This window comes from Trematomus bernacchii, unplaced genomic scaffold, assembly GCF_902827165.1.
Source record: "Trematomus bernacchii unplaced genomic scaffold, fTreBer1.1, whole genome shotgun sequence".
Taxonomy (NCBI): Eukaryota; Metazoa; Chordata; class Actinopteri; order Perciformes; family Nototheniidae; genus Trematomus; species Trematomus bernacchii.
The window spans coordinates 2228883-2255115 of record NW_022987839.1 but is presented as its reverse complement, the minus strand read 5'-3'; the positions used below and the strand labels follow the sequence as shown (position 1 = coordinate 2255115).

Sequence of the window (26233 nt, the reverse complement as noted above, 5' to 3'; positions counted from 1 at the left end):
AGGGTGCCCTATCACTGATTCTGTTCCCAATTGGCATTCAACTGCAGTTTGCACGGACCAATGTACCGGCCGCACAATGAGACCTTGTTTGCCTTTTTTTTATGATATTGAATCACGACCTCATTTTGCCATTGCAGCTGTGGGTTTGGAGCAGATGGTGCCAACAAAGATCAGAGCACTAATGTGTTTCATGTGTCCGGATGACCACCAGGGTACAGAGTGTAACCGCAGAGTTTGGGAAAGTACACATGATTCAGAATAGCACGTGGTTTCACCAAATTTAGATGATGGCTTCTTTTCAAAACATTGTTTGACAGTTTCTCTTGTACGCAGGCTTGTATAACATCACACTTGTGGTTAAGATCAAAATGAGACCACAGCCTAAACATTCTTCATTAATTCCAGATTATTCTGGGTTAAGGAAACCTACATAGACTATACATTTGTGGCGAGAGAACCAAGGTAGGTCAGGAAAGTCGCATGAAGGCAGGATATTATGTATGAAATGTTTCAATTTTCACTCACTTACTACTGTAAAACAACAGTTAACTGACATACAAATACAGTTTAGCAAAGCAGAGGTTAAAACTATCAAAACTTAAAATAATGACACCTTAGCGAAACAGGAAAACATCTTTCCAGTATTCAAAAGCATCTAAAAGAGAAATGATCTGAAAGTAGGAAACGCAGGATTAAACCAAACAAGATTACTAATAGGCTTTAGCAGGTATGACAACAAATAAGGTTATTAATGTCAGGATACATTCATGAAAAAAAGCATTATTACACTGGAGAACATTATAGTACAAAATAAATATACAATCTTCTTATAATTTCTTTAAAGCAACAGATATGATTGAGAGAAATGTATTTTGTTCTTGTGTAATTTATCCTTTTTTTATTCTATTTTTTGCGAATTCCAATGCTCCACATATAGTCCAATAGGTGGCGTTGATGCACTAAATCGTTGGTTGCCGACCACCAATAAACCCTAAAAAGGAAGAAAGCAAACGTACCCTTTCGAACTACACCACCCATCATGCATTCCGGCTTTCGCGCAAGCGCAGATGGGTTTATTTAGAATACAGACAAGCGGAAGCTCCACTCTGAAACTGACCGAACGGGATAGTTTTTGGTAAAGTTTCTTGTCTTTTGTGTTTTGCGTGTTTAATGACAGTACAGCGGTTACGAAATACAGTTAAGCTAATGTAGTTTACTTTTGATCTTATGTTGGTTTTGTCTGATGGAAACAGCGGCTTTAATCGTGACGTACAGCTTGGCTAATGAGCTAGCTTAGCAGGTTAGCTGAACTGACGTTAGCATGATGGGCCCCTCCATTCAGAGGAGAGCTTCTACTTTCTTAATGTTATTTATGTCAATTTACCTTTATACATCACTGCAGGGATTAAACTGCGTATTTTAACAGCAAGGTGGTGATATGTGAGTGGTTGTGTTAACATAAGTGTTATATAAACAGGACAGGATAAGAAATAGTGAGGATAATCTGCCCAAAGCGAATGCATATTAAGATGTCAGGCAGACTTAATAAACAGCTGGGTGTCCAGAGTTCAATTAAGTCAGTGTTAGGAAACAAATAGGTGTTAATTTACATCATTTATCACCTGTGTCTTTTAGGTAGTGCAGCGATTTTCTTGAAGCCACCACACTAACCACTTAAATGTATGTTATTGTTTTGTATTGATATGTAAGATGATATCTTCCATTTACTGTCAGTGATTAGCAAAGTAAATGAAGCTTCTTTTTTATAAACACACCACACCCTTTGCAGTGATTACGTAAATGAATATTCTTCCTACAACATGTACACACTGACAGCTGAGCCTTTTTTATCATTGCAAAGTATTCAACGAAATGGTGGTGTTAGTCCTGATCAGGAGAGTTAAAAGACGCAAGAAAACACCACTATATAAGCCAAAGAACTACAGCAGAAAAGCAGCTACAACAGTTTTTAAAATACATTAAATATATACCTTGTAATTTGCACTAGAATAAGATTACATTACATCAGAATACATGTAATTATTTCACTAGTATGCATGCAATCATTGTCCTGGAATGGATTATAATATTAGAGTAGTTTTGAGTTAGCTGACAACATTTAGGTTGTTAGAATTTACTGAATGAGAAGTCGAATTGTCCAGAAGTGATGGAAATGTATATGGCAGAGCACCATCTGGTGGGTAGACATTATTGTTGCATTTTATCTGTTCATACAGTCAAAACTAGAAGAAGCAGGAATGGACTATATATTTATTTATCACAGTTTTAACTCTACAATGTTACAAGTTTTTCAATGTGTTTAATTGCTTCACAACGCCATTGTCCTCCTGATCTAACTTAGGATTCAATATTTTCTTTTTGAAGCCCACACTCTATTTGATGAGGCACACACCGCTGAGAACATGTGTGGATTTTCGTTTAAATATTCTTCTTATTATTGTAATTTACATTTGTGGTGCTATAATGTCCTCTTATACAGTTATAAGCCACTTCGGTTGTGCTAAACAGATTCATAATAGGGCCAGAGTAACTGTTTAATGTATTAATTTAAATGTATCTATTGTTTAACCCTTTTTTAATTCAATTTCAATTCAATTGATTAATCACATCTTTATGGAAAATACTACCTTAAGGCTGTTTCTTAACGTTCAGTTCATTATATAGTTTGTATGTTCAATTATAATCTTTATTACAACACGTCCACACAAAAGGAAATGTACAAAAACTAAAATATATAAAAACGTACAGACCCGCCCACTATCTCTCTCATATCTAAGAGTCAGATAGCATGTTAACAACAAGCGGGAGGAAGGTTTAAAGTATATTTACGCAAACTGAACCCGGATCATTTGAGAAGTCGAATGAAGGGTGTTAGAAAAATATCACTCGTCATCGGCTTGAGCTTCAATAATCAGGAGACATAATAATAATAATAATAATAGCTTGCATTTATATAGCGCCTTTCAAGGGACCCAAGGTCGCTTTACAAGTATTTATTATCCTCTCAAGAATGGAAGTAGTCATCACATACAGATCATTTGATACAACTAGTTCCTGAACAGTGTCCTTCACATGCTGATATACAAGAGAGGGTGTTACACAGTCACAAGATGGAGGAATACCGGTTCAAAGCAGTATTCAATGTTTAGTTTAGATTAGCTCCACGTCAGAAATGATCATGCTTGTCACATGTCTATCTCCATAGAGGCTGAATCATCATGTTAATCACATAGCTATCGTATGCCTAAAACAGTCCTGATGCTCTTCCAGGTAATCATACATCCGGTTACATACACAGCTACTTAGGGCCTTTGTTATCATGTGTACTCTGATATTGAAAGAGTACATTCAGTATTTCCCCAACATATCTAAGAGTCAGATGGCATGTTAACAACAAGCGGGAGGAATGTATAAAGTATGTGTACGCAAACTGAACCCAGGTCATTTGAGAAGTCGAATGCAGGGTTGTTTTATTATAATCTCTTGTCCCACCCCCTGCAGGTGTGATGGAGAGGTGATGTTCCGGTCGGAGGAGTGATTTGGCCCCAGCAGCCATGACTGAGTGCTTCCTGCCCCCCAGCAGCAGCAGCCCTGGAGAGCAGCGCCGGGCGGAGCACCCTGGGGGCGTGGCGCGCACCCCCAGCTCCGAGGAGATCAGTCCCACCAAGTTCCCCGGGCTGTACCGCACCGGAGAACCCTCGCCGCCGCACGATGGACATCACCACGAGGCCCCGGACGCCTACGTCTCAGACGACGACAAAGAGCACAGCAAGAAGAAGAACAAGTTCAAGAAGAAGGAGAAGAGAAGTAAGATCTTGTCATTTCAGCTTGAGGGTTTATTATGGACACTTTCACTTACTGACAAATGTTGCAAGCCATTCTTAAATCTTTGTCAAAGCTTAGAGAAAGGGCTGAAAGCTCAGGGAAGAATTTACTAAGTGACTTTGTGATACAAGTCTGGGTCATCTAATCCTACTATTTATTTGGACTTATTCATACTTTTTTATAATGAACATAACAAAATAGAATAAAATGTATATTGGGTGTACAAAATGTTTGAAATAGCAAGAATTAACTAAGTAAATGGCAATCTAGGATATATTGATGTTATGTTGATCTGCCCATCACTAAATGCTTGTAAATGCATTTTCACACTGTTAATTAGAGTGTATTAACACCTTAACTATGATTAATAACCTTATACTTCTGAAATAGTATTTAGCCAACCTTGCATGCAAAAGATATACGAGTCGGTATACGTATCGCATGCAAATGAATACTTATGGATTGATGGGCGGTGTGTGGTGCAGTGGGTTGTTCGTTGGCGTTCGGATCAGGGGGTCACAGGTTCAAACCCCACTGCAGTCAGCATGTCGTTGTGTCCCTGGGCAAGACACTTCACCCCAAATTGCTCCTGTGGGGATTGCCCACAGTCCTCCATTGCAATCTTTAACAAAGCTTTCACATGAGCAAAATCAGTTAAGTGTTTGTAAATGTGTTTGTAGTATTTTGTGGTATACAGGAAATAGTTATTTTATAGGATTTGTTGACATTCACATTCCCTATCCTATCCCATTTGGGAGCTAACAAGTACATACAGTACAGGTCATCTACTTCAGGTCACTTGGCTTTAGAGTAGCTGAGAATGAAAACTATTGTAATGTTGTGGAAGGTCATCGCAGTTCCACTTTTCCATCCGTTGGCTGTAGCTGTCTGTAGCTCTGACAAATGTTCCTTTACTGAGAAATGTTTTTTACTGAGTCAGGCTCATTGTCCACGGTCCAGTATCAGGATATTTCCATGTCTGTATTTAGCTCTATCACCAGGATGTGGTGGGAGAGAGGAAGAGTTCAGAGCACACCCACAGAGACTAGTGAAGGTGTGTTTTGGGCAGCGATCTGAAACAAAGGGAACCACAGTAGAGAAAACAAGAAGAGACAAAGAGGGCACTAACCGTCTCTGCCTGTGGTGAAGCTGTCAGGAAAAAGGTTTTACCTGAACTCGTTCTTGAGGGCTGTCGGAGGAATTCTTCTAACACATTGAGAGTCGCGAGTCTTCTCAAGGATTACAGACTTTGAGTGAGTGATTCAATATCTTACCTTAATGCAGCATGGAGACCCAAACAGTTTTTCGCTGAAGGACTCTTGCCTTTTAAATCATCAATTAAACAATGCTGACCTCATAACAAGGGTGAGTCAATCAATCATTGCCTTTTCATTTGACCTCTCAACTGGCTCTCATATGACTTTCCTACAACACACAGTGAATCACATTTAATTACATTAAAAACATCAAAACATGAACTTATATAACTCAAATGTTCATTTCCACATTGATGAGGCAAAAGGTGCTGTGGGAGCTATGCTAAATCTGTGGCTGACCTCTTTTCCAAGTCCCCGTTCTCCCCCTCCTTTGCTATCTTCTCTCTCTCACTCGTCTCCCTTCCTGTTTCTGTTTCACTGCTATCATGGTTCTGCCGTAGGAGGAGGATAAGAAAACGGGGGTGTTTCTCCCCTCAGATCTAACCCTATTTTTGTTTCTTCCCACTCTTTCTTTACTCTCTTAGCGGAGGGCTACGCCGCCTTCCAGGAGGACAGTTCGGCCGACGAAGCGGAGAGCCCGTCCAAGATGAAGCGCTCCAAGGGAATCCATGTGTTCAAGAAACCCAGCTTCTCCAAGAAGAAGGAGAAGGAGTTCAAGGTGAAGGAGAAGGAAAAGGAGAAGGAGAAAGAGAAGGAGAAGGAAAAGGAGAAAGAAAAGGAAAAGGAAAAGGCGCCGAAGGAAGACAAAGCCGCCAAAGATAAGAAATCAAAGGATCTGACGGCAGCCGACGTGGTTAAACAATGGAAGGAGAAGAAGAAGAAGAAGAAACCAACAACAGAGGCAGAGCCCGTCCCGGTGGAGGTCCCCACCTTCAGGCCCATCTTTGGAGCGCCTCTCACTGAAGCCGTGAAGAGGACGGCTCTGTACGACGGCCTCCATCTGCCCGCCGTCTTCAGAGAGTGTGTGGACTATATCGAGAGTTACGGCATGAAGTGTGAAGGCATCTACCGAGTTTCAGGTAAACACCCTTTGAGATGTGGATTTTTCTATCGCGTTGCAAAAAGGGATAAGTCAGGGATTTAAATCCTACGCTGCTACGAATTTGATTCCAGAGGGAGCATTTAAGAAATCAGTGCAGAACCCAAGGGGGGAAAAGTGAGAAGTGAGAAGTGTGTCAGTATGTAGAATTACTAATAATGCCACCAGGCGAGAAGCAGCTTAATTGTACATCAATACAATCAACTCAACATAATCCCTAAATATAATTGATGATGTGTTAAACCATATTCTCGGCACTGCATGTGCTACGTATTTATTTCCTTGTTGACTTCTTGAAATGTAAACGGGGACAGTCAATGAACCAAAGGCAAATTATCATGTAGGTTCACTAACTATGAAACATTTAAGAATTGTTATTTTTTTGTATTTTTACTAATAAATTCAAACCAATGTACAATGTAAGTAAGTTATGAAGATCATTGACTATTTAAACTTAAAACTGGGTCAAGCTTTGCAAAAAAAGTTGTATTCAGTTTGATTTAATAGATTAAAGACTGCACTGAAATGAGGTTAAGACAAACTACAAAAAAAGCTCTTCAAAAGCATCTTTCCTTAAAACACTAACGGTCTTGAGTACTTAAATAAAGTTTAGGTTAAATCCCCACTTCACTGGTGCAGTAAAGAACAGCAGGAGAGATACAAAGGCTGTAACTCCACATTTAACACGTGCTTTAAAACCCCAAAACTACATAATGTTTTGCTTTAATCCCCGATTACTAACATACCTCAACATTGGACTGAATCTCACATCAACCTCTCTCGCTCTCAGGTATGAAGTCCAAGGTGGATGAGTTGAAAGCAGCGTACGACCGGGAGGAGTGCCCCTGCCTGGAGGAGTACGACCCGCACACGGTGGCCAGCCTCCTGAAGCAGTACCTGCGCGAGCTGCCGGAGAACCTGTTGGGTCGGGACCTGGCGCAGCGCTTCGAGGACGCCTGCGGTCGGCAGGTGGAGGCCGAGAAGATGGCGGAGTTTCACAGGCTGCTGGCCGAAGTGTCGCCGGAGAGCCGACTTCTCCTCTCCTGGCTCGTCACGCACATGGACCACGTCATCACCCGGGAGCTGGACACCAAGATGAATATTCAGAACATCTCCATCGTCCTCAACCCAACCATACAGGTCAGAGAGGATGCATAGATCACGCTGAGTAAAAGGAGATTAAGGGGAGAAGCACACAAATGTTGCAGAAAGCAGAAATTCAACAGCAACAGGCAAACTAACCATCAAAATGAAAAGTAGATCATGCTCAAGTGTACTTCCAGGATAAGAAACATCCCCTTAGCAACTAACCAACTGAGCTTTTATTGGATCAAACAGCCGGTTCATCTTTAAAACGCTGGCCTAGTTTAGTGAGTCTGATTTATTCCCACAGGGGATACTCTGTGGCTGCTCCACTTATTCTGAACTAACAGCAGCAGGAGCAACTCCACTGTTAAATAAACACTTCTCTTAATGAATTAGTCCGGGATCAATTACATCTGTCAATATGCAGGAATGCGTGTGGTAGAGAATATATATATTTAGTTTTACTGCAGTCTGACAAACATCATACAAACCACATTACACACTGCAAGACTAAATGCTGTGTGTGTACAGAGTGTGTGCCAGGTGTTTACTTATTTGTTTACCTTGCGTTCAGATCGGGAACCGTGTTCTCTACATGTTCTTCACACACGTGAGGGAGCTGTTTGGAGACGTGGTCCTGAAGCCGGTGGTGCGGCCGCTCCGCTGGTCCAACATGGCCACCATGCCGGCGCTGCCCGAGACCCAGGAGAGCGTCAAGGAGGAGATCCGACGCCAGGTGAGCTCAGGCTCTCTGCAGCCAAATGGTTCAAACATATTTGTAGGTCCGTCTAATCCAAAAATGTATATATCCGCAAGTAGCAATAAGCTTGACTCCAACAAAAATACGTCTCAGGAAAGAGACTTATTTACAAAAGATATCAGTACAAACACATATTTTCAAAAAACTATATTGCACCGTGATTCTTTTCTCCTTCTCGTTCTAATTACAAGCAGCTGCTGTCGGCTGTGACGTCAATTTCACAACGGCTGGTTTAAATAAATGATATAATAATACTAATAACAAAGAATTATTATATGTATATATATATATATATATATATATATATATATATATATATATATATATATATACACATAATATATCAAATCATACATTTTAACATATGGCTCCTACAATATGAATCAGTGATGGATACCACTCTCTATCTGATTAGAATGAAACTGGAGCCAGAGACTGGACAGGAAACAGTCGTCACATAACCTTCATTATTCCTCAACGTTTTTACACTGTGTTTTTATTGTGATTCGAATATGTTTTTAAGTATTTGTTTGGATAAAACAAACTTTTTAAGAACATCAATTTGTGCGTTGAGAAGCTGCAACTTGCCTAAAGAGTCCTTAAGCATCACACTATATTTAGAGATTAAAGTCCGACACAGTAGATGCAAAGCAATGCAGCGGGAATTTAGCAAAGTAAGCTGCTTCTGTTGCAGTGCTTTGTCTTTGCCTCTGTTACCAGGATTTTATATTTTGTCTCCATGTGCCAGAAGTTCCTGTCCTTTAATATATATATATATGCCAGATCATGCAAAATAAACAAAAAGTGGAGATGCATAACCTGCTGCTACCATCTTGAACTTTACATGAGGGATTTTGTGAAAGGCAGTCCTAAAAACAAACTCAATCTGTATCCTTATTTGATTTCCTTCTAGTGAATGTCTGCCTTTAAATAATGCATGGGAAAAGACATGCATCTTGAAAGGTCACCTATTATGCGAAAAAAAGATTCTCTCTTTTTGTCCTGATCCATTTATATAAAAACCTGTCTGAAAATGAGCTGATCAGATTTTGGCCACTTTATGATGTCATAACGATTTTCTGGCTTGTGTAACCATTAGCCAATCACCAACCAAGGTAACCCCCCCCCACCTTATCACCTGAATCTCCTCCTAGAGCACCATTGTGTTCTTTTTAACCAAATATCTCTCAGAGGGGCGTGGGGAGGGGCTCCTTATTTTCATCTAAAGTAACAGACACAGAATCAGCTCTTTTGAAACAGGGCTGAAACAGAGGGGATTATGGGATGCTGCAATGATCTGTTTGGTATTTGGAGCCAAACACTTCAGAGACATGTTTGTATATATCTGAGACCTGTAATATATTGTTGAAAAACAGCATAATAGGGGACCTTTAAGGTTTGTGCATAGACGTTGACGTCAGTTTAAATTCAGTTTGCCAGCTATTGCTGTAATTAAGACCATTTCGCTTTTTTTATTGCGATCATTTTAAGTTGCTCTGGAGTGACAACTGAATATATATATGTTTGTGATTCAGGAGTTCCTGCTGAACTGCCTGCACAGGGACCTGCAGGCGGGGGTGAAGGACTTGTCCAAAGAGGAGCGGCTCTGGGAGGTGCAGAGAATCCTGACTGCTCTGAAACGCAAACTGAGGGAGGCCAAACGCCAGGTTGGTTCTGCATACAATATTTGTGTATATATATATTTGTTTTTATTTCAATAGGTGATAAAACATACCAATATATGGAGAGTGGCGCTGTCAAGATATGAGATTCTGACTACACAATTGTTACAATATCTTTAGAAAATTCGAGAAAAAACTAAAATCAGTCCATTTCATCTTTATTTGGTTCTTTTGTTTCCTTTTTTGGTAAAAGTTAGTGAGAGATCCATATCTGTTCAAGAGTGTACAAAAATAACTATTACAATTAAAGGAGCATTATTAACATGATATCAATATTTACATTTTTCAAATATCAAAACTACTGTCAACACCTGTATTACTTTAGATCACTGCACTTATTTACATTTCCGTGCTTGAACTGTATGTGAATACACATAAAGCACACAGATAAACATCTGGCCATATAATGCAATTTAGTACAACAATACTATAGAGAGGCGAAGTCCCTCCCTTTCCGGTCGACCTCCATGGGACCTTATTTCAGAAAAAGTATGTATTGAAGTCAATGGGGAGAGAAAGATTATCTTTGGATCCCGTTTGAATTGTGCCACGAATTACACATATGATGTTTGTCAATTTAAAAGATAATTTTGCAAGTTAAAAAAATTCAAATGTGTCGTAAAACTGTGAAGTAACACTTTTGTTTGTGTGAAACCGCTCAATGAACTACATCTCCCGTCTCGCACCACACACCAAGACGGCCGTCACGTTGGCACATTTCACTTCTTTCTTTCAGAATGAGGCGGAAAGTATTAAAAGAGGTGAAAATCACTCCAAGTCTGGGCATGTTGAGAGCTGTACATACACACAAGGGGAGTGAGTCGGTTCCGTAAGAGCCAGCATGCGGGACCGGGATTCTGGGATTTGTAGTCTTTCTAGTTGCGTATTTTTCATAGTCTTATATTTCAACAGTTTTACGACAAACTGTGACTTTTTTGACATGGAAATGATTTTTTAAGATTGACAAACATCATATGTGTAATTCGTGGCACAATTCAAAGATAATCTTTCTCTCCCCATTGACTTCAATACATACTTTTTAAGTAGATGGGCGGGACTTCGCCTCTCTATAGACATTAATCAATGTCCCTCTGATAAAAGTTTGAACATTGCAAGGTTCACAAGGAAAAAATCAAAGTTTGAACATAGTGCTTTATTTCATTATCTTTCCTCCTTTTGAATTGTAGGAGTGTGAGACTAAGATCGCCCAGGAGATAGCAAGCCTCTCAAAGGAAGATGTTTCAAAAGAGGAAATGACCGAGAATGAGGAGGAAGTCATCAACCTCCTCTTAGCACAGGTGAGTCAACAAAACACACGAAAAACTCAAGCAAATAAATGCCACAATGTGTCTAATAAAAAAATCAATTGTTTTATAAATTATCCAATTCAAATTGTATCTACAGTTCAATTTGCTCTTAGCTCCAAGTAAGCCAACCTGAGATGGAATCATGTTGTGTTTTCCTCTGAATAATCAGGAAAACGAGATCCTGACGGAGCAGGAGGAGCTGATCTCTCTGGAGCAGGTGCTGCGCAGACAGATTGCCACGGAGAAGGAGGAAATCGAGAGACTGCGGGCAGAGATTGCAGACATACAGAGGTGAGGAAAGACTGTTTGGACGCTTAATATATTTAAAATTATACTAAAGTTCTGAATTATAACCCAGCGTTGTGTTCCTCAGTCGGCAGCAGGGGCGCAGTGAGACAGAGGAGTATTCGTCGGACAGTGAAAGCGAGAGTGAAGATGAGGAAGAGCTGCAGATGATCCTGGAAGACCTGCAGAAGCAAAACGAGGAACTGGAGGTGAGCAAAACGTAACGTGCTGATTAGTGGACAAAATGAAGTATATTAAAAAATGTTAAAGGCAAAATGTATCAAAATACCTTTTTTTTTAAATAAAAGTATTGTTGTGCTGCATAAACGTCTTGGGTCAAATTTAAGTTATCAAATCTCTTTCAAAATTGTGCAGCCCTATCGTATATTGTCTGTTATAGTCCATTAATTATCTTAACAATTGTGGCAAGTATGTCAAGTTCTGATTATAGTCCACATAAACACTCAGAATATTAGTCTTGGTCTATATAATTATATTTTTAGTCTGAGAATTTCCCACATGGTGTTGTTTCTGAGGATGTTGTTTGAAAATATGGACCTGAGCATTATAAAACAAACATGATAGTTGACTTGCTTTGTGTTATTTCCTTGTAGAACAAAAACACTCACCTGAACCAGGCCATCCACGAGGAGCAGGAAGCCATCTTGGAGCTCCGCGTGCAGCTCCGCCTGATGCAGAGCCACAAGCTGCAGCAGGAGCTGACCGTCCAGCCGCCGGCAGAGCAACCCCCGCCCGCTCAGCCCAGCCCAGAGCCCCGCGCAGAGGAGCAAACCAAGCGCTCCGTTGTTGCCGTTGTCGCTGGCGCAGAAGTTGCTGCCTCAGCCAATGGCAAAGCAGCAGCTAAGGATCCTTCAAAACCCTCACCGAACAAAGACAGGAGGGACACCAACATGTGAGACGTGTTGGTGCTGCTGTACGTCTCTGGTCAGTTGTCCTGTAGAGTCACTGGAGTCTCACTTTGCTGGAGTTCATCAGTAATAGTGTCCACCAAGTGGCTGGTATGTCTAAGGCGTCCTGACTCTTTAAGCAGAAATCACACAACTTGTTTTCCCTTTTTTTCCCATGCAAACACAAATGATAATAATACAAATTAGTCGACAAGTGGCTTCTATTGCGAAAGACCAGGTGGAGCGAATCAAATCCACAGTGCCAAGCCTGTATGAAGAAAGGAGAAATGAAGGGATTCATAAGTAAGGTAGGGGAAGGAAGAAAGTCAGGCACCTTGCCAGTATCAGACATAACATTTATTCTTTCCTGGTACGGTCTCATGAAACAAACATAGACCATACCATAGTCCCTGTATCTCACTATGTCCCTCACCTTAATGCAAATTAGACATTAGGAGCGAGACCACTGTGCCATAACCGAAGATGCCAGAGAACCACTAATACAAAAGCTCTTTGAATAATGAAGAATTTATGATTGGTCTGTCTATATATTATATATTTAAGTAGTATTCTGAAGAATACGATGACTATTCGGAAAATGCATTGATTTTAAGTTACAGCTTTTTTTTAGTAATATATGAATATGTAAAGATATATCGTAGGTGCTTTCTTTTCTTTGAACGGTAGATGCACATAAGCACAGTGGCGTTGTACCTCGCAACTGACCAGTGGATGAAAACTATTAATGGCAAACAATCGCGCAACTAAAAGATAAATCATCACTGGAAAATGTAGACAAACAGCTGGAGGCCGCATTGTTACAGTCACACTTTGCGGTGGTGCGCAATCATCTTCTCTGCCTCACTTGCACAAACAAGGTTTAATAATGAAACATCAAATCTGTAGTGATGATTATTGTCGCCAAAATGTGTGCAGAGACACGGAGGCTTGTCTAGTTTTGTTCATTATTTGTTCATGTTTTTTTTTTACTTGATGTTCTGAGTTATTGTTCATGGCATCAGTTGGAAGTGAGTAAAACAAACCCTCAAGATTACAAGTCAATCAATTCATTTCACAACTGATCCATGACTCGCAAAGTACTGTCATTGATTCAGTGATATTTAAAGCAAAGGCATGACCTGACTAACTTACCGTTTGTGTATATCATTGTAAGATTGCAAACATACTGTATTTTCAGCTCTTGTGTTTTGTCATATGTTATTTTTCTCGTTATTAATTACCTGTATGGAGTATGCTAGTGTGAATGCCCCTGCTTTGGTTGCGGGTAAATCAAGCAATCTCATCTGGACTCATGATTCTACGTGTTATTAATCCTGTGACTGAAACAAATACATGCTAGTTTGGGCTCAGAAGCTTCTCATGAGGTTATTTTCATATTGTTCCAAGCTTTTTGTAGCTTATTGTTGCAGACAAAATAATGCTGTGAAGAATAAAATGTCGATCTAATAAATGTACTGCAAATTTGTCTCCTTCTCTGACACCCTAAGAAGTGTAGTCTATATTTAGTGCTTCCTATTTTCCATTACACATACTCCAAATACTTATGTCCCCTCCCAACCTGAGGAGGTTTTACATAAAACATTTGCAAAACATTTGCATCCTTTTGAGGAAGTGAAGCACGTAATTGTCAGCCTTTGTGAATCAAGCCAGTGGTATCTAAGGCCAAGAGATAGTGGAACCACCCCATTGTTTTTGTGTCAAGCTTTTTGGTTTCCGATTTGGAAAGTAGATGCGTCAAGTAGGAAATACACAGCCAGAAAAAGACCGGATGCAAGAAGAAAATGTTTCAAAATTAAAGCTCACCTAAAATGTTCAGACTGTTTTGGTGAATGTATGTTGTGTGTTTTGTCCTGCCCTTTTTAAATCACTGAAGCTAAGTGAAAATAAACTTATTGATAGATGAGTCAATTCAAAACTAGTTTTATAGCCTCCTTATTGAAGCACAAACATACATTATATATGTCTATGAATATTATTATTATTTAATGTCTCCCTGCAATCAATAATGCATTTTGCCCATTTTTACCACACTTGGACCTTTGACCTTCTCTCAGCAGAATAATGTACACGCAACGTTTGAAACAAACTAAAAGGTTGTTTTCACTTTTGTATGCTAAAGGGAACCCATTTTCCTTCGAGTTCGAGGCACGTATATAATCATATCATATTTTATTAAACACAAATAGTTGAGCAGCCAATAAAAGTCCAATTTAAATACACAAGCGTAATTAAAATGTTTGAATCCTACAGTGAACATACACCAAGAAAGGACTTGTATCTATCTATACGATTGATTCTTTTGGAGGAATATAATATAATAAGGAACAAAGATTTGGTACAGCTTTTAATATAGTGTAGGCCATTTTTGGGTGGAAAAGCCATCACACACTCATTATTATTCCAAGCAGATTATAGTTTAAAATGTCATATAATTTGTCTGGAAGCTATTGGAGTCTTATTTTGAAGGGTCCCACCGGAAGTCCTCTGTATCACAGATACATCTTGACGGCAGTTCATGAGAGATGGTCAGTCTGTCTGTTTCGGGGGCTGGGTTTGTCTTTTACCCAAGAAGAGGAAAAAAAGTTTAAAGCATGACGAGACAAAGACACTGACTGAAAGCAGACAAATAATGATTTAAAAACCACCACAACTCACCATGGCCATAAGGGAGCTCAAAGTTTGCCTTTTAGGGGTAAGTGGAAGATGTTTTTTGTTGATACACTTTGAGGGAAAACTCCTTCGCAAACTGTTGTTAAGCTAGTTGACTGAAAACCAGGGCGCAGCAGTCATTTTACATTTCCTTTTCATCGTCTCTTTTTTGTTACTTTTAATCGTCTAACTGTCGTTACCTGTTTGTTTTTGTCTTTATATTTTTAACGCCCGTTGACAGTTTATAGCCCATTACGTCATTGTCATACCAACCGTTACTAGCGAGCCGTTAGTTATATTTCCTGCTGCGTTAGCAAGACTGCAGTCAGTTTATAGACGGTGACAGGGATGTCCAGGCACTGTGTGTTGACTACAAAGTGGTCGTTTATCAATGTATTAAAGGAGAAATGAGAAGTTGTTACAGCTACAAAACCATTAAACAACTCAAACTAAAGCCCCTCTTTCAAGCCTCAAGAACCAGAATACCTTGATTCCTCCCACAGAGGGGACATGTACTGTACATTGTTACAGCAAGTTAAGAGCCACATATTATAGCTTAATATTAATTAAGAATCATGCATAACATACTAAAGATACAAGTAGGAATTTCCCATTTTACAAAATACACATCCAGTAACAGTTGTGAGATAGGCAGCCAGGTGATAGTATTAAAGGTGGAGGTATATAGTGCACAGTTATTTACAGATCTATTACAGAAGATGAATCGTCTAACTTAAGAGACAGCAGCCAATAATAATAATAATATTTATGTAGCCTTATATATTTTTTGCACAACAGGAGTGTTATAGTCTTTGTTGTTATCAGACCCTTCTCTCTGCTTCCAACACCATCAGCTAACTGTCATTTTTTAATTTTTTTGTAATACAGCTGATATTTTAATGGACCCAAGCCAGTGAAAGAATGAATCGCTCACATCATTCACTTTATTAGGACTACCACTTAGTGCCACTATAAGATGCACTTTCCCTCTTTATGTGTGTATGAATTGTATGTTGCACTGTGTATGGTGAGTGTTAATGTATCTATTTGCCAGTGCCAAAGACACATTTCCATTATATGTACATTTAATGGACAATAAAGTATTCTGAATCTGAATCAAACCTTTGGAGTCAGCCACAGGAACTGACAAGCTCAACAAGCATTTTAATTGAGGATCAATAAACTGTCCTCACCTTTATACAGTCTATGATCCTCACCAGTCTTTAGTTATCCCTCTGCATATATAGCAGATTGCATTCATGCTTTAACTATGTAAAGATAGAATTAGACGTATGCCTTGAAAAAAAAAGAGGTAATAGTTGAATACTAGAGTCTGAAGATACTACATTACAACTGAAAATCCTGAATTTAAGAAGTTTTATCAGCAAAAAGTTATTGCAAATCAAAATAAATCATTTACAAATACATGTAAGGGTACTTTAATGTTGTAATTCATTAACAGAGGGCCACGTTAAGACACTATACTGCTGGTTAGAGAAGTAGTACTGTAGGCCTCCTGGATCATATCATATCAGCATATCACATGTTGTAAATGTAAAGTTACTATAAGTATCACTTAAATGTATTGGAGTGAAAACTACAATATTTGCTTCTGAAATCGAGTGGATCAGAAGAAGCAGAACACAAAAATGATCAAGTATAAGTATGTCAACAGTGTACAACACGTATTAATGTTCTTGTAAGTCAGATTGAGTGTCAATTGAGAGATATTTGTGGATTCGTGCCCTAACAGGAATCTATGTGATGGGCTGAGCATGTGACCAGACCTGATCAATGTGGTTCAATAATGACCAGTGACTCTCTCTGTGTGTGTGTGTGTGTGTGTCAGGAGTGCTGTGTGTGACTGATTTGTGACCCTCTGTTTTCAGGACACTGGAGTTGGGAAATCTAGCATAGTTTGCAGATTCGTTCAGGACCATTTTGACCACAACATAAGTCCCACAATAGGGTAAGAGCACTGCAGTACAAATCACAAAACACATGGTTAGAATAAAATCAAAACAACAATCCAATCAATCAAAACAACAAAAAGTCAGCTATGCTCCACATTTTTAAAGTTCCAAATTAGGTCAGGGTTTGATATCAAATCTAGTCCAAAGTCTAAATTAGCAACACTCAGTTTGACCATGTGAGGTGTAAAGTGACTTTTCTTTTTACAATAAATATAATTATAAATACGTATTTTCTATATTAATGATTGGGTCAGCTGACATGATGGAAATAGTATAACTGATATAGGAATAAAAAACAATCCTCGAGTCATTACCAAGAGTCATTTTTAAGCTAAACAGTTTGATTTAAAGCGAGGACAATAATAATTCTGACATCAGAAATTACCCCATCTTACAATTAAAATAAGTTTCATTGCCATGTAGGTTTTTACATATAAGGTATTTGATTTGATGAATTGGAGTACAGTCTAAAGACATACATATTAAAACACTATATACTATAACATATTTAATAATAATGTCCATGTTCATTTCCTAGAATATGTTTAAATACCTCATCTCCCAAAAGCAAAGCAGAAAATATTCCTGAGTCTATGAAACACTAATGGTTTATGGATATTTTTGATACGTTGTTTAAGTGTCAATTATCAGATGTTTAAAGCCAAGTGGAATTTGGTAAAATTCCCAAACTCGCATGAATACAAAACCACGAGACAAATACCAATTGTGAACACACTAACAAAAGGATAACATTTCACAAACCGTGAGACTGGTAACATTTGGCTGAGATAAGTTCAGAGGAATTTATCACAAACCATGATGTCAAATCTATACAAGCGTTAGCCTACAGTCATCACTGATTATTGTACTGGCTCTTTGTTGTTCCGTGGTTGTTTTGTACTGCCTGTGACCACACACTGCCTTTGTGCTTTCAGGCAACAAGCGTTCAGTGTCCACCATCTTTATTCTCAGTGTTATTTGTTTACTGCTGACATGTACAGATTAGCTTCCTGTGCCTTTTAAATAACATGTGTGGAAACAACGTTGTGAAATGTTTTTTATATCTCCCACAGAGCATCATTCCTAACCAAAACAGTGCCATCTGGGAATGAACTACACAAGTTTCTGATCTGGGATACAGCCGGACAGGAAAGGGTGAGTGCTCACACAACAGAAGTTCCTAATTCAATTATTATTAGCTTTAGTTTTTACACATGACAGGACTTTTAAAACATCATTTTCCTTTTAAACGGTTTATTAGGAAGCTATCAGTGACACAATCATTTATCTGTCAGTGGTCCCCATGACATAGAGTTATTATTAGGTGTAAAAAGGGATGATTATATGGGTTCAGAGCTCATGACACTACAGTATCATCACTGTGATTCATTTTATGGAGGCAGTAGTTAAAACAAGCGAGAAATGCTTACAGCATGGAAAAACTATTAATTTCCTCTTTTATGTGAAAAGGATAACTTGAAAATATTACCAGAGTTCAAAGTTCTCTTTATCTTAAGACTAATATTATTAAACATGTGACTATCTGTATGATCCTTGGTGAACAAAAACATAACATACATTTAAGGAATATTCATTATTTGAGAAAATCCTGTCACTACACTTGAACATCACCAAATGTCCTTTCTCTAATCTCTGTCTTCAATCAAAAATACACTAAAACAACTTCACACAATCTCTGTACATGTGTTGCTTAAAGTGGACCTATCATGCTATATTTGAATAATATAGTGTTGGACCATACTTATTTTTTTTTTTTCAAAATACCAAACAGATCATGCGTTTTAGCCATGCCTCATTTTGCTCAATTTGACAATTTCTAGCTCTGTTTTAGCAAGGGCTGATTCTGTGAGAACAGCACCATCTACTGGCCTGGCATATGTACTACAGCGTCTCCAGCGCTTTCGAACGGCAATGGCCGTGGCTGTCTCCTCCTGATTGGTGGAGTTGGCCCAATAGCCGTAGCGCCACTGTCCTGACGTCAGGACAGTGTTCAAATCTGGATCAGTTTTTATCAGATCCGTTGCAGCCCCTTTTTTAGAGATTTGGGTATGGAGGAAAATAGAGAGGGTTGTGTTTTCTGACACTTGGTGAGTTCCCTGGAACACCGGGGACACATATTCATGTATAAAAGACGTACAAAAGTGCATTTTACATGATAGGTCCCCTTTAAGATACAACTTGTGATGAAGTGTATTGTCTGTATTGGATGTTTTGTCATGAGCATGAGGGGATGTGATTCACATTTGTGCTGACTGCAGTTGGTGGTGGTGGTGATGTGCTGTAAAGGAAGCTAGTAAAAGAGAGGGGGTTTTATAAGGTACATAGTCAGTGATCTACCTAGAACAGATGGCAAGCCCCCAGTTTGGAGAAAGAGACTGGAGTGCAAGCATGAAAGCTAAGCAAATAGTACATCTAAAATAAACAAATATATTTTAGCCACCTAACAACAAGTGTATAGTGTATGCTATATTGCAACAGTATACAGAAATATGACCTCTTGTAAGAAAGTTAGCATTACCTTTGTGGACATTTTCTACTCGCAGAACAGCATACTATGTTAGTATTTTATGGGTTGACACAACCTCTTTAATGTTACGATCAATATTTAAGATTGTGTTGGGCATGCTAACTTCTATAAATATGTTGTCTCTTTCAGTTTCATTCATTAGCTCCTATGTACTACAGAGGATCGGCTGCTGCTGTCATTGTCTATGACATAACTAAACTGGTAAGAATAACAAAACGTGTATCATATTTAAATTCTTCACATCAGGAGAGTGAGAGCAACTTAAACTTGTATGTTAACGTCCACAAACCAGTGGACAAACCCCCATATGAAAATGTAATAACCAATCTTTTTGCCTCACCTAAAAAGTGTGGTACCATTTAGAGCTGCTGTTGTGTTCAGTAACTCCCTGGTTTATGAAATGTGTGAAGCAGAAGAAGCTAGTCTTACTAAAGTTGATATCACTTTTCCATCACTCTGAGTTGCTTCGCTTCAATGACCTATAAATGTCATTCTTTCCTGGTTTGTTCATGGAAACTGGTCTGAAAAACGTAATGTATATTCTCATAAAGATCCTTTCTGAGTTGACCGTGATGTGCTCTTGTTCAGGACTCTTTCCAGACCCTGAAGAGGTGGGTGAAGGAGCTGAAAGAACACGGCCCAGAGGACATCGTTGTAGCCATAGCAGGGAACAAGAATGATTTAGGAGACATCAGGTGAGCACATGGTCCTTTTCTTAGACTGTCCTAACTGTAAAGTCATGGTTTCTCATGGTGATTATATTCAACTCACACATACTACTAGATAAAAGGCTTATTATAAAAGTTATGCGTCCCATCTGAGTTTACTCAACAAAGGTTTGAGAGCTACCTTTGCAAAGGTGTGCCATATTTTTCTCACGAGCCAATCAGAGCAGACTGGGCTTTTTTCGGGAGGGGGGGGGGGTTAAAGAGACGGGTGCGAAAACAAAGCATTTCAGACAGAGGGGAAGTGCAGGGATATTCATACAGACAGTATAAGAAATAAGTGCATTTTGAACATTAAAGTATAAAGCAAATATAAAAAATGTCTGCTCAGCAAAAAAAAATCATATTAAGCAACTGAGCACAAAAGTAAAATAATGTTTTTGCAATACCTGTTATGATGCTTCTTTCATCTGTCATGTCCTCCAGCACTCTTCCAGAGACACTAGTTATAGAGATGAAATTCATTGATGAAAAAGTGTATTTACTCTAGGACCATTGTTAAGGTTGGTGGTTTTTATGGTGCTTCTATGTCCGCCCATCAGCATCCATATTCGTCCTTCTTCACGGCACCACCCCCCCCTTCTGTGGAGGGTATTCTCGTGCCCCTGGTCATGTTAATGCTGCCTGGTCCTCAGCATCCAGATTCTGCCTTATTATTGGCACCACCACCAGCCCCCCTTCTGGGCTGGAGGTTCAAACACTTTGACATATTTACTTTATAGTGTCCTCCTCTTTTTCAGGGAAGTTCCTATGAAGGAAGCGAAGGAGTTTGCTGAATCCATCGCAGCTATTTTCATCGAGACTAGTGCCAGAAATGCTGTCAATGTTGAGGAGCTTTTTCAGAAAATCAGTACGTTTCATGTCTTTACTCTGTGTTGTTTCTGTGCCATGTGTGTCTGTGTTATCTGTGAAGTAAGAGAAGCCTTTCAGTAATACTGGAAGCTGTTATTTATATGGTGTTTTATTGTTTGCTGTATAATCCCATGGTGGTGGAACGCTTCAATTTTATGACCATTACAAGATATTTTTGCTAAAATGTGGGGCAGATAAACACCATTATATTTGTCTTTGATAACTAAAATGATTTATTTCCCTTAATTACATTTTCAAAATACATTTGTTTCATCTTCAATTGAATTCCTATGTTTATTATGAAGTATATACACAGAGATGTTGTTATTATTTATACCCTGATGTATTCCTAAAAACATGCTGACATTTTTTTTAATAGCTGTTGACAGTATTACAGACCTATTGAGATATCCAAAATTCCTTATATAGAAAGAGACCTGGCTTTTTTGAAAGTTTACAATTCATTTGAATATATATGCAAATGAATACATATTTTATTAGATAATGCCTCATTTTATTCAAACTTAAAGGTGGGGTAGGTAATTCACTTCAGAAAGGATTTTTGTTATATTCCATGGAATGCTCTTAACATCCCGATAGCAATGAATACATTAAATGCTTTGACAATAAATACATACAAACATTTAATCTGTGGAAGCCGTAGTACTGTAAAAAGCACGACCAATCATCTGAGCCGGCCCGGCTAAAATAACTGGATGGCCTACCTGCCTGTCAGCCTTCCATCTGTGCACAAACTTATCTCGTGCCCTCATTGGTCATGTGCGCGTTCGTGTGTGTTGGAGGAGGGGCTCTGTAAGGAAGTCTGAAGGAAGGGGCAGATTTTTTTCGGCTGCGTACTTTCAAATTCTAGCACACTCGAGCTGGTTTCCCTATTCTTACCTACCCTACCTTTAATATTTAAAATTGTAATACAAGATTTTGTTTTAATAATATCAGTAATTAACTGGGTTAGTTTCAAAATTATACGTTTTTTTGTTACATTTTTTACCATATTCACATGTTGCGTCTCCCCTTAAACGTATGTAATAATAATACATTTGATTTCTATAGTGCTTTTCAAGGTACCAAAGGTCACCTGTTATTAGCAAAACATGAAACATAGGAAGTTTTTTTTAGGCTAAGTAAGTAAATGTAATGAAAATAGATCTAAAACAAAAGTTTGAAAAAGTGAAAACAGTAAATAAAATCTGTCATTGTAACTCTGTAAACGACCCTGTGCTGTGTGTTTAGGTAAACAGATCCCACCCCTGGAGAACCATGAGGATGAGATCAGCGAGTCCTTCAAACTCTCCCGACAGCCGGCTGTGTCCACCAGGAGATGCTGTTAGTAACACAGGGCCCTCAGCATCAAGGACCCAGTGCACACAGTCCATAACGCACAGTGTCTCAATCTGGGGGAAGACGGGACAAGACTGTGAACAGACAGAGGTCAGCTTGTCAACATGAAACAGCAGTATTAAGGGTCATTGCACATTTTTCTAATTATTCGTAGCAGTTTAAACTCTTATGAAGTCTGGAAGCCTTCAGTTTGGCCCCCTCAGGTGGGGTTTTGCCTGAATTACATCAAGATTTCTCTCTGTGTGATATGGCACACAGCTCAGTACATAGAGGCAGTTTAATCCCAGTTTACAAACTTTAAAATTCAGCACACATTAATAACAAGTAGGGCTGCACTGAAAAGTTGAAGCATTGACATTTGATTTTCTAAATCGGCATTTGTTTGTGTTGTTTTTTTGTTTACTCATTTTCTTTAAACACGGTATTCGTGCATAGTTTCAGACAAAGATAAGGCTTGTCTAATAAAATTACCATAATACTATTTGTCGAATTAGATTCCAATTTGATTCATGTGATAGAAACATTTGTCATAACTTGTACAGTCCAAGTAAAAATGTGTTTAAAAAGATGTTATCTTTTCCTCCATTCACGACATGTTTTTATGAAACAAAATGTTTTTCTTCAATCAATATTTGTTGGCGTTTAAAAACAAAATCAAACTGTTTGCTCTTGCCAAATGGAGACAAGCACCTGTATCAATAGGAGTGTTTAGCAGCAAAATAACGGCAACATAAATGACATCTATCTAGCCACAATAACTCATTTTTTAAAGATGTCATAAAACTGCTCGTCAGACATTCAAAGGTAATTCAAAATCCTACATATAAGCTTTGAATGTCAAATAAATCACATTCGGTGCAGCCATAATAACAATTGATTTAGCTGATGTGTTTTTTAAAGCCTGGTTTTGATTGTTGATGCAATTACGTTTTCATTTCAGGAGTCTTTTCTCTAGGTTTCTTTGCACCGTGTCTCTTAAATGGCACGCCCTGAATGAAGTTTTTTAATTACAATTGTTCAACAAGGTTATTGTTTCCTCATTTTGTACATTTATGTATCAAATTGAACTAGAATACATTGAATAGGAGGTTGTCGAGATCAGACCTTAGACAAACACTCACTTCTGTGTTTGGCTCAAAATGCAGCGGCTTTACATTCCTCAGCGTTGTGTGTTTTTGCACATTAACTGTCTAAGGTTTTACGATAAAGCTGCAGGATAAACAGCTTACAGGCCTGGTTACAGTATGACACCCTCTGTTGAAACACTGTGATCAATACTAGAATTGTTTACATGGTTATTTGTTAGAGATGTTTTCTACATGCTGAAATGTGTTGTCTGAGATTTCACTACAGGGAATGAATTTAAAATATTATTTTTTTTACCTGAAAATGGGATTCTTGTATACTGTTAAGAAGAAAAATGACCTGCATGTGTTTTGATCTAAATGTGTCCATAAGGGTAAACCCAACTCTAAAAGAAAATAGGGGAATATAACTGAAAACTTCAGCTTGCAAAGAAGTGGAAAAATGGTAACAATAAATATTCCTTATTGTAGTTGTATACACTACAATTATGTTTAATGTTGGCTGTTGTTTCTTTTGGCAGAAGTGCCATTAGATTTGACCATTCGAGAAATGTTTAACAGCATTTTTGCATTTGTTTAACAGTATTAATTTGGAGTATTAATTTGGAGTCACTTTTTAGTAAGAGTTCAAACTGTTACAGAACTTCTTAACAGTATTTATTTTCTTTTTTTTTACATGAAAGTTGGCTTTCATACATGGTTTTGTTTGTAACAGTATATTTTTTTCTACATTTCTAAAGCTTGAAATAATCATGAAATCATTTGTACTTAATTTGGTTAGTGCAATGTAAAAGTTATTTAAAAACGTAACATTTTATCCAACATGAAAGATGGGATAATGGAGTTCAATTCAAAGCTGTTGGTTCTTTTAGTCTTAATTTTGCTGATCTGTAACATTCCTCTTTCATGTAAAGTCACGCCGAACTGCTTTCAAAAATCTGCTAATTTATGTGGCCTTGCTTCCACTAAAATGTAACGCACTGATTGGCTGAAATTGAAAGTTGAAACTGAATTAGGAGCGGCTTGGTTGACCAGATGTTTTCAATGCAGTTTGATGTGTTATTAAGCCATGCAAGAGATGATGACATAATGAGCAAAAACATTTTATAAGATTTTTTGTAATATGTTGACATTGTCATGAGATTTTCATTTAGATTTTTCCCCGCACAGTGCCTTTTTTTATGTTTTTCTAAACAAATGTATGACATGGCTTAAAAATGCATACTGCAAGAATAATGTATGACTTGGTACAGACTAATTGTAAAAGTCAACTTTGAAACTGCCAATAATGTACACCCACCCTTATAAAGTATGCATAAGTCATGCTTCCCTGTATCCTCTGTAGACCAGAATAACTTTTATATATTAATCAGTGTAATAAAGTTGTGATTATTCAATGTTTTTGTTTTGTTTCTGTTACTTTTACTCACTGTAAGGCTCAAATATGTGTTTTTAAATGTCAGGATATCACCTCACTGATTCAAAGTTTTGTTATTAGAGACCAGAGAGATGAGTGATAGGAAGAAGGGGCTCACTAACAACAAGTCATGACTTGGATTAGCCTCCTGACGTCATGGGAACATGTTTTGGCTTCACATTATAGATGGAGCTTTTATTTCAGTCACTTCAAACCAAGTTATGTGAGGACAATGTGACGTGTTTTATCTAAATTTAAACTGTCACTCCCTTACAACTTTTCCAAAGTTAACGTGTCCTATGAGTTATTACTCTCCAACAACATATACGTTTCAACCCCCAAATAGGACACTCAACAAATCAGTTTTGTGTTACTTTTGCACTTATTTGTGTAACTTGACCCTCTGAACATTTCAAACAAATTACACACAAAGTGGAGCACAGAGTCCTATTCAGTACACTGCAATGGATTACTGCCTCAGCAGCTTACGGGGGGGGGCTACACTTCTTATCACGGAGATGGATTTAACCGTAGCCACAGTTGTCAATGGTCTCTAAGAGAGAAAAGTGCCATATTAATAGTTTCGACACAGTAAACACACTGTATGATACAGTAAACACACTGTATGATACATCAGGTTTCCCATCCATATACATCCAGCAATGTATTTCTATTTTCTCACAGGAAATTGTCTTTTTAATGCAAGAAAAAGTATATGCTAGTTTTGTTAATGTGTTGATAATGTGGTTTTTGAAATTGACAGCAGTTCTAATGAACTGAGTTAATAATAGTTTTGGGGTGAGAGGGGAGAGAGTTGATGGAGAAAATCTAATTATCTAAACATAATAGCTTAATGACAGAGAAAATGACAACATTCTCTTAAGTGCACTTATGAAACTGCCAGTCATTAAATGTGTGTGAACAAATGTGTAAAATCAGAAGTAATCTGCTGTACATAAATCTCAAGGTTATGATAAAGATAGATTACAACAGTGTCAGTTTATATTGTTTCCAATAGAAAGCCAACACTGCCCAGTAGGCTACATAAATGGGTAATACATTTATTTAATCGTTTATTTGGCAGGGACAATGCACAGTAATGAACACTTAAAACATTCAAATGTGTCAAGTATAAAAGTGCCAGATTTAGCTTTGAGCTCATTTCCATCCGCAGTCCCTCACATAAAACATTTAAGAAGTTTACATTTTACAAACCTAACAAAAACAAAATACATGATATGCAAAAAGTGCAAAAGTGCAAGAGCAGCATACACAAGAATTTATGACATGGTAATACAATATAGCAGCAACGACATGTAAAGTGCGAGAGAGGATACAAGAGATGCATAAAGTGCAAGAGGAGATACCCCTGTGTTAAAGTGCATTTAGCGGTGATTGCACGTCTGTTTGTTTCTCAACCATTCTTTGAGTTGACCTTTAAAACTATTGAGAGTGGGACAATCCCGTATCTCAG

At 38.2% G+C, this 26233-nt stretch overlaps 2 protein-coding genes across 3 annotated transcripts; both read left to right on the top strand.

Moving 5' to 3' along the window:
- The first annotated feature begins 1046 nt into the window (after window positions 1-1046).
- ralbp1 (ralA binding protein 1) lies at window positions 1047-13616 on the top strand. Of its 2 annotated transcripts, XM_034153047.1 has the most exons (10): window positions 1047-1135; window positions 3523-3828; window positions 5588-6082; window positions 6893-7242; window positions 7763-7924; window positions 9484-9615; window positions 10818-10928; window positions 11107-11228; window positions 11311-11431; window positions 11837-13616. In XM_034153047.1, exons 2-10 carry the CDS (start codon window positions 3576-3578, stop codon window positions 12137-12139), a joined length of 2049 nt encoding a protein of 682 aa, XP_034008938.1. In that variant the 5' UTR covers window positions 1047-1135; window positions 3523-3575; the 3' UTR covers window positions 12140-13616. The 2 variants fall into 2 exon arrangements, with proteins under 2 accessions (XP_034008938.1, XP_034008939.1); XM_034153048.1 differs by lacking the exons at window positions 1047-1135; window positions 3523-3828 and adding an exon at window positions 4082-5099.
- Window positions 13617-14684: 1068 nt separating this feature from the next.
- rab31 (RAB31, member RAS oncogene family) lies at window positions 14685-24739 on the top strand. The gene is made up of 7 exons (XM_034153127.1): window positions 14685-14843; window positions 16690-16769; window positions 17847-17928; window positions 19451-19522; window positions 19910-20016; window positions 20787-20896; window positions 22150-24739. Exons 1-7 carry the CDS (start codon window positions 14808-14810, stop codon window positions 22245-22247), a joined length of 585 nt encoding a protein of 194 aa, XP_034009018.1. The 5' UTR covers window positions 14685-14807; the 3' UTR covers window positions 22248-24739.
- Window positions 24740-26233: the final 1494 nt, after the last annotated feature.

Excerpts from the sequence above, each read along its gene's own strand:
- ralbp1 (XM_034153047.1), top strand. The coding sequence starts at position 3,576 with ATGACTGAGTGCTTCCTGCCCCCCAGCAGCAGCAGCCCTGGAGAGCAG. Across the intron at positions 7,925-9,483 it reads AGGAGGAGATCCGACGCCAG|GAGTTCCTGCTGAACTGCCT; the intron begins GTGAGCTCAGGC and ends TTTGTGATTCAG. Across the intron at positions 9,616-10,817 it reads TGAGGGAGGCCAAACGCCAG|GAGTGTGAGACTAAGATCGC; the intron begins GTTGGTTCTGCA and ends TTTGAATTGTAG.
- rab31 (XM_034153127.1), top strand. The coding sequence starts at position 14,808 with ATGGCCATAAGGGAGCTCAAAGTTTGCCTTTTAGGG. Across the intron at positions 16,770-17,846 it reads AACATAAGTCCCACAATAGG|AGCATCATTCCTAACCAAAA; the intron begins GTAAGAGCACTG and ends TATCTCCCACAG. Across the intron at positions 19,523-19,909 it reads TCTATGACATAACTAAACTG|GACTCTTTCCAGACCCTGAA; the intron begins GTAAGAATAACA and ends GCTCTTGTTCAG.